Source organism: Etheostoma cragini, chromosome 13, assembly GCF_013103735.1.
Source record: "Etheostoma cragini isolate CJK2018 chromosome 13, CSU_Ecrag_1.0, whole genome shotgun sequence".
In the NCBI taxonomy this organism is placed as follows: domain Eukaryota; kingdom Metazoa; phylum Chordata; class Actinopteri; order Perciformes; family Percidae; genus Etheostoma; species Etheostoma cragini.
Window position 1 is genome coordinate 6,300,020 of NC_048419.1, and position 16,722 is coordinate 6,316,741.

The following is a 16,722-nucleotide window of genomic DNA, read 5'->3' on the forward strand; positions in this document are numbered from 1 at the left end:
CAGATAGGGTGCTAGGACTGCAGAGTTGGGGAGGGTGCGGGGCAGTGGGCACAGGTGGAAGAGGGGGAGGGTGCGGGGCAGTGTCAGGTCAGCCGAGGATGAGGTCGCACCAAGGTTGGTGAGATTTGGGGGGGGTATGCCAGGTGGCCGTGCGGGCGGGTGATCAGGCGAATGACAAGAGTGTCACATGACAGAACCCATCCACCCCTCCTTCCTCCACCAGTGTCAGTATGTCAAGGTCACGAGCCCCCGCTGGCAACCGCCACTGCGGCATTTTTCCCCTTACTTTTATTTATATATTTATTTCCTCTCTTCCCCCTGCTCCCCCTGCTCTTCTCCTCCTTTTTGTTTCGTAGCTTTTTTAAAACTTTTTTTTTACACGTTTTTTCTCTCAGATCGCGACTATATGACTGCTGACTTGCCTTCACACACCCCCAGGGCTGCGATGTGGTCGGTCAAAAGTAGGCGGCGGATCCTTGAAAGTGTGGTGAATTTTAATTTCTGTTGCGCACTGTAGATATTTCCATGCCCCTCCAAGACCCCCCTCACCCTCACCCACTCCTCCACCTTCATGCTGTGTGTGTGTGTGAGACTGCCAAGGTGAGGTTGTGTCCTCTTGTTAAGAGCGATTAATGGCACTCGTTATGTACATAATGAAATATCCCTGCTGATGCATAGTGTAGCGTTGTCTCTCTCTCTCTCTCACTCTCCCTCTCCCTCTCCCTCCCTCTCTCCCTCCTCATCACACCCACACCCACACCGCTATTGCCTGGATATGGTGTGTGTGTGTGTCTGTGTATTTATGTGTGCGCAATGTAATATTAAGGACGCTTTGTTACAGCCTCCAGGCAACTCCGGTATGTGTTTGATATGGTGTAGAGACCCCCCCCCCCCCTTGTAAGCCATCTCTCCAAATGAAAAACGAACGGGAATTAAGGCCCTGTCAATTCACCGTCGAGTTTGTTCCTTTTTCTCGCTTTAGATGCGCACAACACCGCGGCTCCCTGCGTGACATGTGTTCTGAAAGATAGATATGGGTGGCTCAGTCCCGTTTTGACTGGCGGAGTAAATTTAGATCTAATCTTCTTGTGTGTGTTCTTTTATAGCCCAAGAATGTTCACATAACATCAGCTTTTAAGTTGACCTTGTTGTGTTGTTTGCTCGTCTGAGGCTTGTGTGTGTGTGTGTGTGTGTGTGTGTGTGTGTGTGTGTGTGTATTTCTAGGACGAGACGCTGTTGGCTTCCTTATAGGTTTTTATTTTGGCCTTGTGTGTGTGTGTGTGTGTGTGTGTGCGCACTAACACCATTCAGTGCCTGAGTCAAGCTGTGCAAGCTCTTTTAATCCCACGGCCCGGTGCACGTAGGCTTGATTAGTGGCAGCAGTTATCTGTGCAGAAGACAGCCCGCCCTCCTTCAGCATTTGGTCAGGTCTGGGGCACGGGTGGGGGGGGTGTCAAGTCATGAGAAAGGTGAATGAGGAAGGAGAAAGGCAGAGGGCGGCGGTGGCGGTGGCAGAGGGATGGCAAGAAGGAGGGAAGAGGGGAGGGCTGGAGGCCTGATTAGTATTCTAAAGGAGAACTCCTGCCAGTAGAGCAAATTGATTACTGCACTTTACCTGTATCAGCCTCCACAGCTAAGGATGACAAGGTATGGGAGCATGATGTGTGTGTGCGTTTGCCTCCCATCCACAGCAGAATCGGTGTGTTAGCATTTGGCTTAGTGATGAGTTTTTTTTTTTCTTTTTTGGTACTCTGTTGGGAACTTTTTACTACATTCACAGGATAGTTTGCTCTGTCCCCTCCGTCTCCCTCTTCATTACAGAGGAATAATAGGCGGGTTGCAGTTAGGTGCTGGCCTTGTCTGTGTCTCTCTGTCTGGTTTAATCTAGGCTGACAGTTGGTGTTTCTCTTGCAAAGGCACCCTGATCAATTTCAAGGCAACAAAAGTTGAGCAAAATTCAATTGTTCTAAATAAAAAAAATAAAAAAAGATGGGTTTAATGATGGTGTTTAGGCTCCTGAACCCTGCTGGTTTTCACTCTGGCTAGTCAATCAGGGACTAATAACACCTGGGCTGCCAGATGAAGGCAATTCATTGCAATTAACCTCTGCTTAGTTTAAAACCAAGCAGTAGTTTGAGTAATGGCAACCAGAATTGAGATCCACAAACTCAGATACAATACTTCTGCTCAAATGCCCCTCTACCTTTATCATTGGGGGACTGAACCAAATTAGACAGTTTCTTTTTTACTACCCCGGCCCTGAACAGGCCTTACACTGTGAAAATTTAAATTCAAAGGCAATTACCCTGATCAGTTCAGCTTGTCAGTTGCGCACAAGGCATGGTCAATAGTGAGTGGCCACTGCAAGGATTTTTATATTCCCTGCTTGTCTCCCAGGCCTGACCCAAATCCTGAACCCTCCATTTACCGACAGAATGTGACCGTTGAAAGTTGATTAAGCACAGTCTTAATCTATTCTACCTGTATCAAACGGATCAAGTTTAAATTCAGAAGCAGGTTATTTATTTACATATTTCAGTATAGTAATCACCAGCTGAGCAAACAACATGAATTTGGCTGCCAAAAAGTAGTTTTATTTGACTAGTATTTTTCTGTCCTTGGTTTTGATTATCCAGGGAGATGGCTATGTAAGGATCTGGGATAAACCTCATTTATGTCTAAGGTCATATTTTATAAATCTTTGACTTTCTGACCAGGGCAGCTCGTCCACAAATACTGGACAGACAAAGAGCAGCTCAGACAGGCCTCACATCTTTCCTACTGTAGCGCTCTAGTGACCATGCTGTATTTAGTAGGTAGTGCCGACCCCTTTGTGTTAGCTTTTAACACTTACTTGTGAGGGGGTGGCTTAAATGTAAGGAGGTCAAGCCAAATAAAGTGGGTCCTGCCCTAATGTCTATAAGATATGGATTTATCTCTACTTCAGTTGGTGATCTTGGCAAACATCAAAAACAGGACTTTTCCCACAATAAATAGGGAGTTTGTTGAAACGTCTCACACCTTAACTTCCCGCTGTACTTACTCCTTGAAGAAAACTGTGTTCTATCTATGCATTTACATACATTCTTCCACTCATTCTTGCATTTTTTTTCATATGGAACTCCAGAGCCAGGAAAAGTATGATATGAAGATAACCCTTTATATTGGCAGTATTTTTGAATTTCCACTGCAAAAACCCCACAGTATTAATAGGGTCAGTTATCCCATTGTCTTGTAGAGATGGAAATGGCAAAGGCTATTCTTATATCATGCTAGATTCTTGTGGTGTGGGTTTTAAATGAAGCTTTTCAACTGTCTATTATTAGGATTTATATTCAAGTGTTTTTGGGTTGGACAGTTACTTTTGAAATACTGGACTATATGCAGTAGTCAGCAGCAGCAGAGCTGACTCATACTCTGTTCGATAAGCAGTAAAGTGTCTTAGAGTGTTTATGGCTGTGGTAAAGCTTTATACTTCTGTTTGCAGTAATGTAACAGGTTCTCTCCCAAGTTTTTTTTTTTCTTCCTGCCAATAACTCTGATGAGGTTTAGTTGGGTTTATGAACTGCAAAGTCGTGTCACCTTTTTGTAACATTGGCCAAAAAGTAGTGAGTGTTTATTAACAGCATATATTAAAATATTCACAACCAAATGTGTCTTAATTTGGCCCGTGGAACATTTAAAGTTGTCTAGGTGGAACAGGGTTGCAAAATACCGGGAGTATTTGAGGTGGGAATAAACAGGAATTCAAGAGAAATAACGGGATTAAAATGGAAATATAGGGGGTCGCATTTTCTCAGGTTGCATTTACCATATCATAAGAAGACATAATGCATCAATTAGCCAAATAGATCCAGTACTTTGTCAAATACTATGGGGAAAGATACTTAGATACTTTGAGAATTTGAGCCAACAATGTGAGCTGAGTGCAAACAAAGGGTTAAAACTGAACTACTTTAAATGGTAATGTCATTCAAGCTATATCCCACAAGGTAACAGCTAGCTAGCAAATACTAGCACGTATAAGTGTGTGCTATGCTTAAGCTGTTGTCTGCTGGTTAACTGAAATATCATGCAAATTTATAATAAAGCTTGGCTCCATGAAAGCAGACAGTAGTGTAGTTAAACTCTTCTCTAGTACACCTGCTTTAAAAAACAATAAACAAGATTTTGGGAATATGTGTTTTCGACAATGCAGCAGCAAACCGCTTTGCCCTATGAGCAGTGATGGAGGTAGTATCCATTATAATAACAGGTGGAAATATGTTTTGTCCCGTGCTTTAGCTTGAAAAGGAATCCTATGAGGCTTGAAACGTTAATTAATTAATGTAATAGCTAAGGTTGCCAATCTAGAGCTGACACTTGGGTCTTCTCCAGGTTGTGTAACAACAGGAAGCAGGGTGGTGCACGGCCGTTTGGGGTGGCAGGATGGCAAGCATGAAGTCGCTTGTTTTATCCGTTATCGAAACCCTTGCATTGTGGGGACGTATGGTCAGCAGCAGATACTCATTTTGTTTCCTAACACTGTTGCTCTTAAAGTTAGAGGGTAAGGTCCAGCTGACATATGAGCAGTGACACCGTCACTGGATTGCCAACTTGTGTTTAAAGCAACCAAGGGCTGCACAATATTAGGGAAATGTCTAATTGCGATTATTTGGACTGATATTGTGATTGCGATTTGGTTCACGATACTGGAGAAGCCAAGTGTGATTTTCTTTCTTTTTTTCTTCTTTTTTTTGGAAGTAGCTGTATCAAAGATTTTTTGATAGGATTTGTAGGCAGGGACGTCGTTGCAGCGCCACAATACTTAGTATGGTTTGGCACATATTTTGCCTTTACCAAATATTGCGCCCACCCTACGATTTGGATAATGCACTTGTTCACATTGTGATTTTGATTAAATTGCCATTCATTGTACAGCCCTGGTGGGTTTGGTTATCAACCCCAATGCCAAATTAAATCATGAGACTGTTGTTGTTGGTTGCACCTGCAATTGGTCTGTATATAGTCACATTCAATATCTGCCTTGGAAATTGTCTCGTCTTAATATGCATTTCAATTTGTACTTGTTGTGAATACGCAGGCCACAAGAAGTAATTATTAGGTTGTTGTGGTTTTTTGTTGATTCACTTTTACTCACAACATGCTAACCAGCAACGTAGGATTCCATTCACTATGCTAAGCTAACTAGCGGCGGCGCTGCCGGTGTTGCACCAGACTGAAACAATGCATGCACTAAGACAAAAAATGCGTTGGCCCACCTGTCTATAGCTAGGGGAGACGGTGACAAGCCCTATTTCAACAAACAGTGGCGTGTTCCTTTAAGTAAAATACAAGTAGTGTTTTTAATGATTCTAATGGAATGTCCCTTCATAACCCATTGTACCCTGTAATATTGTTCTCCAACCTCACTCAGAGCAAGCATTAGGATGATTTAAAAAATAGAAAGTAGGTCAAGGGGAGCATTATGAAAGGAAAAATGGAAGCAGAGATTCTTCTTTTCTTGTCACTTAGACCTCTGTCACACACTATATTACTCCAAACCATCCCAAATTACTTCGTTAAAAGAGGGAAAGCAGTTCTCTTTTAACCCAATAAAGGCAGCCATCTTGCTGACTCATTGCAATATAGCCTTCTCAGGTCTGATGCCAAGGATATTATGGAAATGATTCATTTAAAGCTGATGTTGTTTAGCTGGTTTTATCCAGCTTTCAGGGCAGCCTGACAGTGGGACATTTGATCTCAATTGCAAAGTGGCCCATTTCCCTCAGACATCACCACTGCAGTCTGTTTCAAGAGCCTAGCTCTGCCTTTTGGCGTGCCGGCCATGGGGCAATCATCTGTTCCTATTTCCAGCACTAGTGTATACAAATGGAAAATGGAGAGGGAAATGAGCACCATTTTAGACAGGCGATATAAGCTGAAGATTACCTCAGAGCCCAATAGAAATGAACAAGGTATAGATTGATGAAGGCCACGGCTCATTAAGAAAGTGTGTGTGTGTGTGTTTTAATTGATGCACTAATTCTCAGCCACTCAGGAAATGGCCCTTGGGTGGGTCTTCCAAATGGCACACAAATATTTACTAGGGACACAAACATTTTTGTACATCCATGCACGCCTGGGCATGTAAGGTTTGGGGAAAAGACTGTCCATGTCTCTGATACAGTGCAGTGATATTATCATTGCACTGGCTACTTTGCTTGGGTCTTCTGCCAGTCAGCTGGTCCCTGAACCGCTTAGATGACTCATCAGTGTGCATGAATTCCTCCATGCGCGCTCGCTCTCTCTCTCTCTCTCTCTCTCTCTTTCTCTCTCTCTCTCTCTCTCTCTCTCTCTCTCTCTCTCTCTCTCTCTCTCTCTCAACCCCAAGAACTCTTTGTACTGATGAGTACAGATGAAGTTAAAATCCTCCCCCGCACTCCTCATCCAAGGCCAGATGCATGGCCTATTTCGTCCACGTCTAAAACGTTAGCATTCAGTCATCAGACACTCTTCCTCACATTCAAGTGCTCTGAGTAGGATGATTTGTCCCCAATGGATTGCCTGTGCTACTTAACACAAGAGGTCTAACTTTTTCCCGCATTCATGTATGACATTTCCATTAGGTGGGGTACATGCACGTGGTTTCTGTGTGTGCACACGGAGGCATGTGTGCTATGCATGACTTGTTTGGTCAATGCATCCTTAGAAGTGGGTCAGAGTGCCCCAGTTCTCATTGTGTGGGCGTACATGTGTCGGCATATTGCATTTCATTGTTATTTTGTCCTGATTGACTTATCTGCAAAGAACATTTTCTCTCTAGCTCTCCTGCTGTTCGGGAGCATGTTACTCTCTTGTTTACCTCTCTCAAGGTGAGCAAGAGCTTTTAATTCAACTTTGCTCTGGTGCACTCGTTCACTTGTGGAAGGCTTGGAATAACCGCGTTTGGTCAGGTAGCTTATGTTTTGTCTTATTTAATCATGTCAGGCCATATTGAATTTACAAATAGCGGCCACGCCGCATGTGTAAGTGAGCTACCCCCGTTGAGTATGTGCAGCAGAGCTGGGCTACAGATTACATGATATAATAATGTTTAGGCAGCGCCTCTCATTTTTAAATTCCTTTAACCTTGACTCCCCTTAAATGCAGAGAAGAACACATCTGCCAGGCTGGTGTCAGACATTAGTAATACACACGGCTTGGGCAGCATTGTCACTTTTCATTAACGCCCAGAGCTTCGCATGGACACCAGCTGTTGCATCAAGTGGAAAAAGCCTTGGCGGAATGACTGACCTTGACTTTAACTGCCGCTCCTTTGGCTCTTCCCCTTTTTTAATTATTTTGTTTGGTCTCATACATTTTAAATGGCTTAAATGGATTACCATTCCAGACAATGGAGGTCATTCAGGAAGTCACTTTTTTAAGACAAAAAAGGTTGTTTTAACAGCAAATGTGTTAATGCCTGTGACAAAAAACTTCGGGGAAAGAACAACAGTGGTGAAAAGAAAGAGAGCAGGGATTTGGCTTGGACCGACAACGAGGTTGAACTGTCACTGAAAGGTATATAAGCCGACCTATCAGATAAAACCGACTGATGTGCGTAGTTGTTTCCGAAGGTATATCTGTGTAACTTCGGCAGTGGCTGAGAGTGCAGTGACCTCTCCTGTTCCTAGTGTATCTTTAAGTACAGGAGGAGCGAAGCAGAGAGAGAAATAGATGAAGCGCCGGTCAGCCAAGGGGGGTGATGAAGCTTTCACTTCCCCCCCATCACTTGCCCTCCCTCTCACATGTACGTGGCCGACTGCAGGGGTAAAAATCACTTTAGAATGGTGCCTGCTCTGTCATTGGCTGACATTGTCAAGGATAATGGATAATCGCCACAGAAAGCGTAGAGCAGCGCAATGGTGCTGTGGTGTCCCACGGGGCGGGGGGGTCAGGCTTTTTGGGTGCCACCACCAATGAGATGACATGTTAACAGATGTGTAAGGTCATTTTCAATGTATGCACTAGGGGAGATAATGTAATAGTAATGCACACATCACACATTCTGCAAGAGGAAAGGAGGAGGGCTACATGCTTTAGGGGCTCAGTACAGAGGACAGCTTTCCCTATATTAAGGTCATTTATTTGTTAACGGAGCTCTGTCACTGAGGAGGACATATTTTTTCTTGCCCTTGCTGTAGCTGGGCTTTTTTTGACACCGGCTTTGTCATTACATGTCTCTTAAGAGCCCAAGGTGTCGACTTTGCTTAAAGAGCTATTTGTACTTAATGTGAGATAGCGAATGCAGTAGCTCTGTTGTATATAAACGTGTATATAGTGCTGTGTCATCGTGTCCCTGTGCTGCCTTGTCTGCTCTGTGTTGAAGTTTCTTTGGGCAAAAACATAGACAAGGTCAACAGTAATTCCAAAGGTTCACTGCCAGCAGCAGAGAGCAGCAGAATTCCCCATGTTGAAACCTGTGTCAGTGTTTCTTTACCATACATTTTCTCCCCCCCCCAACGTCTACGTGTTTACTGTGCTGATCACACAAGGTGTTACGGGGCATTCTATTATAATTGCGCTAAGCTCACTGGCGGGAAAATAGCCCTAATCCTGGGCATCTAAGATTAGCATGACAGCAGACGTCAGATGGCCCAGTATGACCAGGTTGGCTTTTGTTGTCGTCAGATTTAGGTCATCAGCTTAAAAATGGCCTTGAAGTGTAATTGACGCTAATAGCCCAATCTCAGTAAAACGATTATATTCTATACAATGCCTCACCGTCTTGAAAGTCCCAACCTGATTGTTTTCCTACGGCTACATGGATGGAATTGCGCTCTAATCAACTGCAATCCAGTTTCTAATCCCAGTTAATTTCAAGGCGGCATTGAACGTGCCACCTCGTTGCCCTTACTGTCATGACAACCTGTGGACCTTGGCCGCGGCAATGGATTGGAGCCTGATTAGAAGCCTGCTGCCTTGTTGTTTTTGGCCCTTGCTACAGCTCTCTGTGAAGTATTTAGGCTAGTGGCGGCAAGGGTTGCCATGGCCTTTTCGTCATAATCAAGGGCAGCTGTCTTGCCGTGTGACCTGCAATGTTGGTCCACTCAGCGGACACCAAAGGTGAGGATGGCATCGGGAAAGGACACGGGCTGCAGCTGAGGCGAGGTGGAAGCTCTGTATTAATTAACCTTTATGGGATGCGGCCAGGACTGTCTGAGGTGTCCCGTATCCACGGAAACCACTCTGACAGGGTTCAGAGCAGAGGTCTCTCAGGGCAGCGCCGCTGACACTGTCATGGCAACTGGCACTGTGCTCACCCCAGGTCACCAACTCTGCCCTCCTGACAGTGGTCTGGTGTGACAGGTGCACCTGATCCTTAAGCCACCCCTACCTTTCAATACACACACACACACACACACATACAAAAACAAAAACGCTAGCTATATCCTTGGTGTGACTGGCTGTTGTCCTGTAAACACGACTCCCATCACATTGAATCAGTTTGTGTTTTTCTCTTGTCTTTAAAGAGCTGCAAAGAATAATCAAATAATTGATCATTTATGGACAATTAAATTATTCTTCAACTATTGTAATAATCGATTAATCGGTTTGAGTCATTTCTTTTTATTAAAAAATTATATGATTCCACCTTCTTGAATGTGAGTAATTTCTAGTTCCTTCTCTCCTTTGTGACAGTCAACTGAATATCTTTGAGTTGTGGACAAATATAGACACTTGAGGACGTCATCTTGGGCTTTGGGAAACACTAATCAATATTTTTCACCACATTCTGACCTTATAAATACCAAATAACTAGTCAATCAAGGAAATAATCGACAGATTAACAGACATTGACAATGAAAATAATCGTTAGATGCAGCCCTAGTCTCTGATTTAAAAACAATACAGGTTAAAGAGTTTACACTGGCCAAGTGTTAATGAACACAATGCAGTGGTGAGTGTGTATGCACATGTATGTATGTCTTCAGGCTTGTGTCTAGGCATGAATGCGTAAATGCATACTTGTGTGCATGTGGGTGAGTGAGTGGGTGGGTGGCTCCTGCTTTGTGTAGACCGAGGGTTTCATCGTGTGAAACGCTGTTCAAGTGCATAAGGAGCAGGAGGTGGTAGGGGGGGATAATCCACTGAAATGACAAGCTGCATAAGAAATTATTCACAGCTCTCACAAGGCCCTTCACTTTTGAAAGACATCGCTGCGAGGGGCTTACAGCTCAAGACCTGAATGTTTTCAAGGTAGTGGGCTTGAATTTTCAATTTGGATCTAATCAGGCCTAATCTACATTTGTCGTCTGTTCGGAGGCTGTGAGGGGAGAGTGCAGAGAGGAGAAGGAGCCGTGTGCAGTCAGTCTGAAATGTTGCTAAGTAACAGAGATGGCAGACAAGGTGGTGAAATGAATGTGATCTAGTGCTGTGCAAATCCCTGCTTCTCACACAGTTTCTCCCTTTTCTCCTCTTTTTCTCCACCCAACCATCTCTCCCTGCCTCTTTTCTCTCTCACTCCCATAGGTCCCCAATGTGAGATCTGCAAAGCTGAGAAGGCGCCACTGACCGAACCACAGCCAGGCCTTAGGACAGCCATCCCAAACATCCACAGCCACGGAATGTGTCAACATCTTTGTGGTGAAATCCCGCTGACTCCTCGCTCGCTACTCACATAAGCCTAGAGCTTGGCTTTCTGGGATCCTACAGTCTTTAAAGGCATATAACAATGCCTGGGAGGCCCACCCGCCCCAGATTGCCTCCAACCATGGTTGCAGTTTCGCCACAGTGCTGACTGCCCACTACAGAAAGGATTTATATCTGGTCTGTGCATCCTTCGGCCCCCTCACTCCGGGCAATTGCCTGCCTTCTTTTTGGTATTTAGGAAGTGCATGCCATTGTCAACCAGATGACGTAGTGGACATTTGTTTCCCAGTAGTAGTGCTGAACCATACGAGGGGATCCTAGTATTGAACATGACTCATGGGGAGGAGCCTGGCCCTGAGACACACAAGGATTCAGCTGTTCTAACTTATCTGGAAGGTTTACTGATGCATCCAGTGGTAGCCGGGCCCGGGGCCACGGCAAGCGGGAGGTCTGAGGCTGCCCACAGCAACCAGGAGCAGGCTGACAAGGTGTGCGGGCCTTTCCAACTGCCCAACCATGGTCCCACAGCACCTAAGGGTGGAACCAACGGGCCTACACTAGGTTCTTCGCAGCACCTGAAGAAGGCCCGCCTACTGCGCTCTGGAGCCTGGAATGATCCAGGGAACCAGCGGATGAGTTCCCCCCCAATGGAGCTGAATGGCCAAGGGGGAGGCCTGCAAAATGGAGCTCTAGAGGGATCTCCTCATGCTGGGGAGAGTACTCTGTTGGCTTCCCTGCTTCAGTCATTCAGCTCACGGCTTCAGAGTGTGGCGATGTCTCAGCACTCTAATAAACCCCCCAGTGAGTGTTCCTCTCCCTCCAAGGCACCACCTGCGGACAAAGAGCCACTTCCTGTATACGGGACAGCCTCGAGCCGTTTAAAGGGCCTAATGAGGAAGAGCAAGCTCCAAAATCATAGCAACACACCGTACAGTCGCCGGGGACAGAGTCAGGACAGACCCCCAGAATCCCCTCGGTCAGCACACAGTGCAACGCCTCCCACTGCCCCTGCTACAGCTGAGTCAGTGTCCTGTGCTGAGCGTCTGAAGGCGGTGGCCAACATGGTGAAAATCCGTTCTAGTCCAGCACCTTCACCTTCACCCAAGCCCAGTGTGGCCTGCAGTCAACTGGCCCTGCTGCTGTCCAGTGAAGCCCATCTCCAGCAGTACTCCAGAGAGCATGCACTCAAAGCCCAGCTCTCCGGGAGATCTGCCAGCGAGAGACTGGCTGCCATGGCAAACCAGCAGAATGGTCCGGACAAAAGGCCACCTAGTGTGGGAGGGAGTCTTCCTGGAGCCACAGACACACTAAGCTCCTTAACAACCCAAAATGGAATGACAACAACAACCACAGTAACAACAACACTCCCTCGGACAGCCCTATCCAGTCCACAGAGCCCCTCTCTGCTGCGTGGCCACAGCCAAAGCTCCCCTCCCACTCCCCCACATGCTCCAAACCCCACTCACAGCCAAGCTCCTAGGGAGAAGCGAGGCGTTGACTCACGTCCAACCCGTCCCCCCCAGACATGCAGCAGCTTGCTGCTGCTGCTACTCAACAACCACAACAACCAGAAGCAGTTAACCAAGAATGGGCACCTGGAGGACAGCTGTGGCATTCTGCCGCCAAGCGGCTCCTCTTCAGTCACGTCAGACAGCGAGTGCTCCATCCAGGAGAGGGGTCTGGCCAAGGACAGCAGTGATGCAGAGAGTTCCTACTGGAGTTGCTCCCCCATTGATCTCTCAATGAGAAGCCGGGCCAGTACACAATACACATTGCCCAAAACTTCCACCCCCTCTTCCTCCTTTTCCTCTTTCTCCTCTTCTACCTCTACCCTGTCTTCTTCCACCACAGTGTTTTCCTCCACCCCAGTTGCGTTCTCTCCTCAAGCTTCTGCTCAACCCTACACCACCACCGCCTTTTCACCAAGCTCTACTGTTGTCTCCTCTGTTTCCACTGCTATTTCTACTTCTTCCTCCTCCTCTATCTCTACCTCCTCCCTGGACAAACTAACAGAATCTTTACTAAAAAAGTGGAAGCCAGAGCCATCAGGATCAAATGTGTGCAAGAACAAGGAACCTGAAGTGAGCCCCGACCGAAAATCCCACTCTAAGGTCACACTTATGCAGCTACTCCTTGAGCGCAGAAATAATGAGATGGTTAATAAAAGCATAGGTAACCAGGATTTGCCACTTGATATAACTATGGCCACTATGTCTCGAGAACAACCAAAGGGACTTGTGCCCTGGGAGGAGACCAGAACAGAAAGCCCCATAAATAGACCGGTAGCCCCAACTCAACCCCTCTACTCACTTAGTCGTGACCCCAGTGGTGCTCTGTCCCCGTACTCCTACTCCTCCCCCCATGTCCAGTCTAGCCCTTTGGATTTGTGTAAGTCTAAAGCCTTCCCTGCTGAGAAGGCTTCAGAGCCTGCCTTCAGTGCCAGTAAACTTTTACAAAATCTGGCTCAGTGTGGCACAGCGTCTTCCTCCCCACCCACCCCATCTAGCAAAGGGCTGGGTCAGGAGCTTGATGCCAGTAGGCCCCTTGCCCTATTGGAACGGCTCAATGCTCCAATCCACAGGACCACCACCACTCCACTCTCTGACAGACCCTCTGGCAGTGGCACACCTTTCAGTCAGAAGGAAGCCTCTCCTTCATCACAGATTGAGAACCTTCTGGAGAGGCGCACCGTGCTGCAGCTTCTCCTAGGAACAGGCTCGGCTAATGCTACAGTCAGCCGCAAAGACAAGCCTGGTGGCAGTGGCAGGAGGAGTGTGGAGGTTGCAGGGGGGTGCTATGACAAGAGCCCCGGTGCCTCCATTGTCTGTGACAGCTCCAATGAGCCCCCATTGGATGTAAAGGTAAAAACTGAGCTCACAGAGGAGGTGGGTCAGTCCTCAGCCATGTCTGAAGACTCGAGTGGCAGAAAGAGACATAGTGGCTATGAGAAGAATAGCCCACTCTCAGAGTCTCAGCAGCACTTAAAAACAGAACCCCAGCCTGTGGAGGTCATAGCAAAATATGGCCTCCTCAGCCAGCTGCTTAAACAACAGACTGCTACCTACTATACCAGTTCTGCAATGCAGGCTGAGTCCCAGCCCAGACAGGTTAAAGAGGAACAGAGCGAGTGTCCGAGCCCAAGTCCTAAGAAGAGACGCCTCTGTTCTGATCGGACTGACAGTTTGCATAATACCAGCTCTCCGAGAGCAGTGGACAGTGGCGACATGAACATTTTTGCATCTTCTGCTGTTCAGGAAGAGCCTGAACGGCCTAGGAATGTGAAGGAAGAGGAGGCTCCGCCAAGGAGCCCACCAAGTGAAACCCTCACCAGAGAGAGCCGGGGCTTCAATGTGCTCAAGCAGCTGCTGCTCTCTGACAACTGCCTGAAGGAGCTGTCCCAGCAGCCCCGGGGGACGCCCAATCCTTCCGTCCTGCAGGCCAATGGCAAGGCCAACGGCAGCATTCTCAGTCAGCCTGCCCATAATCACAGCTTCCTCCACCTGCCCGGCTGGCAACCCCGTGGTTCCCTAAACTCAGGGCTTCCGAGTAATCTCAGACTACTGCCCACCCCCCCTGCAAGTGACAGCCCTATCCGCAGCCCCTGGAGTCGCCACCCAGCTCCGTGGCCAGTCCCTCAAAAACGGGACCCCCCTACTCTGGTCAAACAGGAGCCCGAGAGCCCTGTGAGATGGAGTAGCCAGGAGAATGACGAGGAGGAGGGCTGTGACTCAAACCTGGACTCTCCGAGGCTCTCGCGATCCAACCCCATCCTGTATTACATGTTGCAGAAGGGCAGCATTCAGCTGAGAAAGGAGGTGCGGGAGCAGGCAGAGGGAACCCAGTCTGTGGTCAGAGTTAAAGAAGAGCCAATCAGTGACATGCATGCTTATGAACACAGTCTGAGCTCCATCCCGCAATCACCTAAAAACAATGACAAGCACAGCCATGAGAGCCAGGGGCTGAGCCATTCGTATGAGTAGAAGTTGTATCAACTACTGAAAAATACAAAGTGGAATCAAATTCATTGACTTGCCCCCCCTTTTTTTATGACTTGCCAAATTGGTTTGATGGGACAAATAATGCATCATTTGTTTTATTATTATTGTGGAATAGAGCAAGTTCATATTCAGAAGCATACTTGCATTGGTTTCTCAATTTTAAATAGTGAGGTCATGGAATGGTACAAAACAGACTGATTCAACCAGAACTACACAACTGTCACAAACGTAAGCTTTCCCATCAGTTATTATCACGCACTACATATTTAATTCAGTTAACCATGAAGTCCTCCTTTACAATTTGGTCTTACACTTATTATTTGTATCTGAATTGTACACATATCACTATTCCATGTCCCCTTTGTTGCCTGCCATAAAACATTTAGAAAGAACATTTCAGGCAACATTCATTATTGATGACTCCGAAAATGTTAGCGCTCAGTTCAGTGGACATTTATTTATTTTCTCCATCAGAACATTTTCAGATAGACAGAGTCCCATCAATTTTAGATAAGATTCCCAAAAAAAGTAATTCTAGGGCAGACACGGCGGTCTATTACAACAATGTACATGATAAATGTATTCAAAGGAGGACCTGGAAAAACAATATTCACACTGCAAGAGCTTCAGTGAGGATCCTACCATGATGAATGCTTTGGCTTGCTTTTCCTCACAATGCAGAGAGGGGGATAACTACCAATGGAGGGAGAGTGTATCAATGGAGGTTTGAATAGTCACAAGTCATTGAGTTATGCTTTTATTTGGATTGAACTTTTCAGAGGTAATATTCGACAGTGCAAATTCAGGGTGACGTGTTTGCGGATTGTGCCGTTTAGAGCAGATGGGTCAACAGCGTGCGGGCTGCGTACAGTTGAGCAACTGTGTGTAAACAGGTTTCTAGAGCAACAGTTAAAAGGCTGCAGTGTGTGAGAAACGTGTCTTAACATCCTGGGTAAACTCGCACCACTTTTCTTCATGCACACAACACAGAAAAAGTGTGAAGCACATGGCTTTTTTTTATTTTTTCACTTCAAATAAAGGAGCACCTTCAGTTTGCACTGCCGAAGCTGAGTCCTCGGTGTCCTCTTCAGGATAATTTAATGGCATGTAATTAAAAAGTTTAAAAAAGTCAGTGTTATCTGTTGAGAATTTGACAGTTTGTGATTCTTATTATTTTTTTTATTTTTTATTTTTTCATAATTTCTTAACTGTTGTGGTTTATGGACATGTTTCATTTTTGTTTGCAGTCTCTCAACTCATATAATGTCAAAAGAATTGCATGATAATTAAGAGAAGACCACAGGTACATCTTTGTTTTCAAAGCAGCTGGAAATATGTACTCCCCCCCCCCCCCCCCCCCCCCCCCCCCCCCCCAATAATCACCAAGACATGTTGGTGTCTTGAGGGATATCTGGTATCTAGCTCCTTTTTAAGTTTGATTGTACGGTATTCTCTTCAGTTAATGTCACACACCGCTTTATCCATTTAGTCTTGTGATCTTTTTAATACATATACCTATGAAGTATGTCTCTTCGATTATTAATACATTTTCACAATGGTTAAATATATTTGTGTAAATAGTACTTTCAGTATGAAAGATGACTATTTTGTAATGTTTAAGAAAAAGATATTACCCTAGTTTTTAATGCCCTGATATGTAAATATGAATTATATGCGTACAAGTGTACATACAAAGGCAGAGGATGCTATGCCCATCTTTTTCGGTTGGTTTGTTCTTTGCATGTGTCTCTATGTGGTAAATGATAATCTATCCTGCGCTGTGTTGTGTAATAATGTCTGACTCTCCTCACTGCTGCCTGTTGCATGCAGACGCATGGGAACTACCTGTGTATCCCTACCGGTGATGGGGGAAAATGTCAAGTCTTAAAATAGGTCTTTTTTATCACAGAGAGAGAGAGAAAGAGAGCGGTTTGTTTAGAATATGAACAGTCCTTAAATAACCACAGGCCGTCGAGCAAGTTGATTTAAAGATGTGTGAAAAATAAACGTGCATTGAATATTTTTGTGATTTTCTTTTCTGTTACTGGTTAACAGAGCTCCGTGAAAGAGCTCGGGGCTATAGTGGAAGTGGAGGGGGGGGGGGGGGGGG

At 45.9% G+C, this 16,722-nt stretch overlaps 1 protein-coding gene across 4 annotated transcripts in view; it reads left to right on the plus strand.

Annotated features, from left to right (window-relative positions):
• The window catches only part of nrip1b (nuclear receptor interacting protein 1b), a 40,677-nt gene extending 24,043 nt beyond the window's left edge, over positions 1-16,634 (plus strand). For 3 of the 4 annotated variants that reach the window (XM_034891043.1, XM_034891044.1, XM_034891042.1), the window contains one exon: positions 10,495-16,634. In XM_034891043.1, coding sequence (XP_034746934.1) covers positions 10,944-14,594 — 3,651 coding nt within the window. In that variant the 5' untranslated portion in view covers positions 10,495-10,943 and the 3' untranslated portion in view covers positions 14,595-16,634. Of the gene's footprint in view, positions 1-1,415; positions 1,648-10,494 lie in introns of those variants that run through there. The other variant, XM_034891045.1, reaches the window with a different exon arrangement.
• Positions 16,635-16,722: the final 88 nt, after the last annotated feature.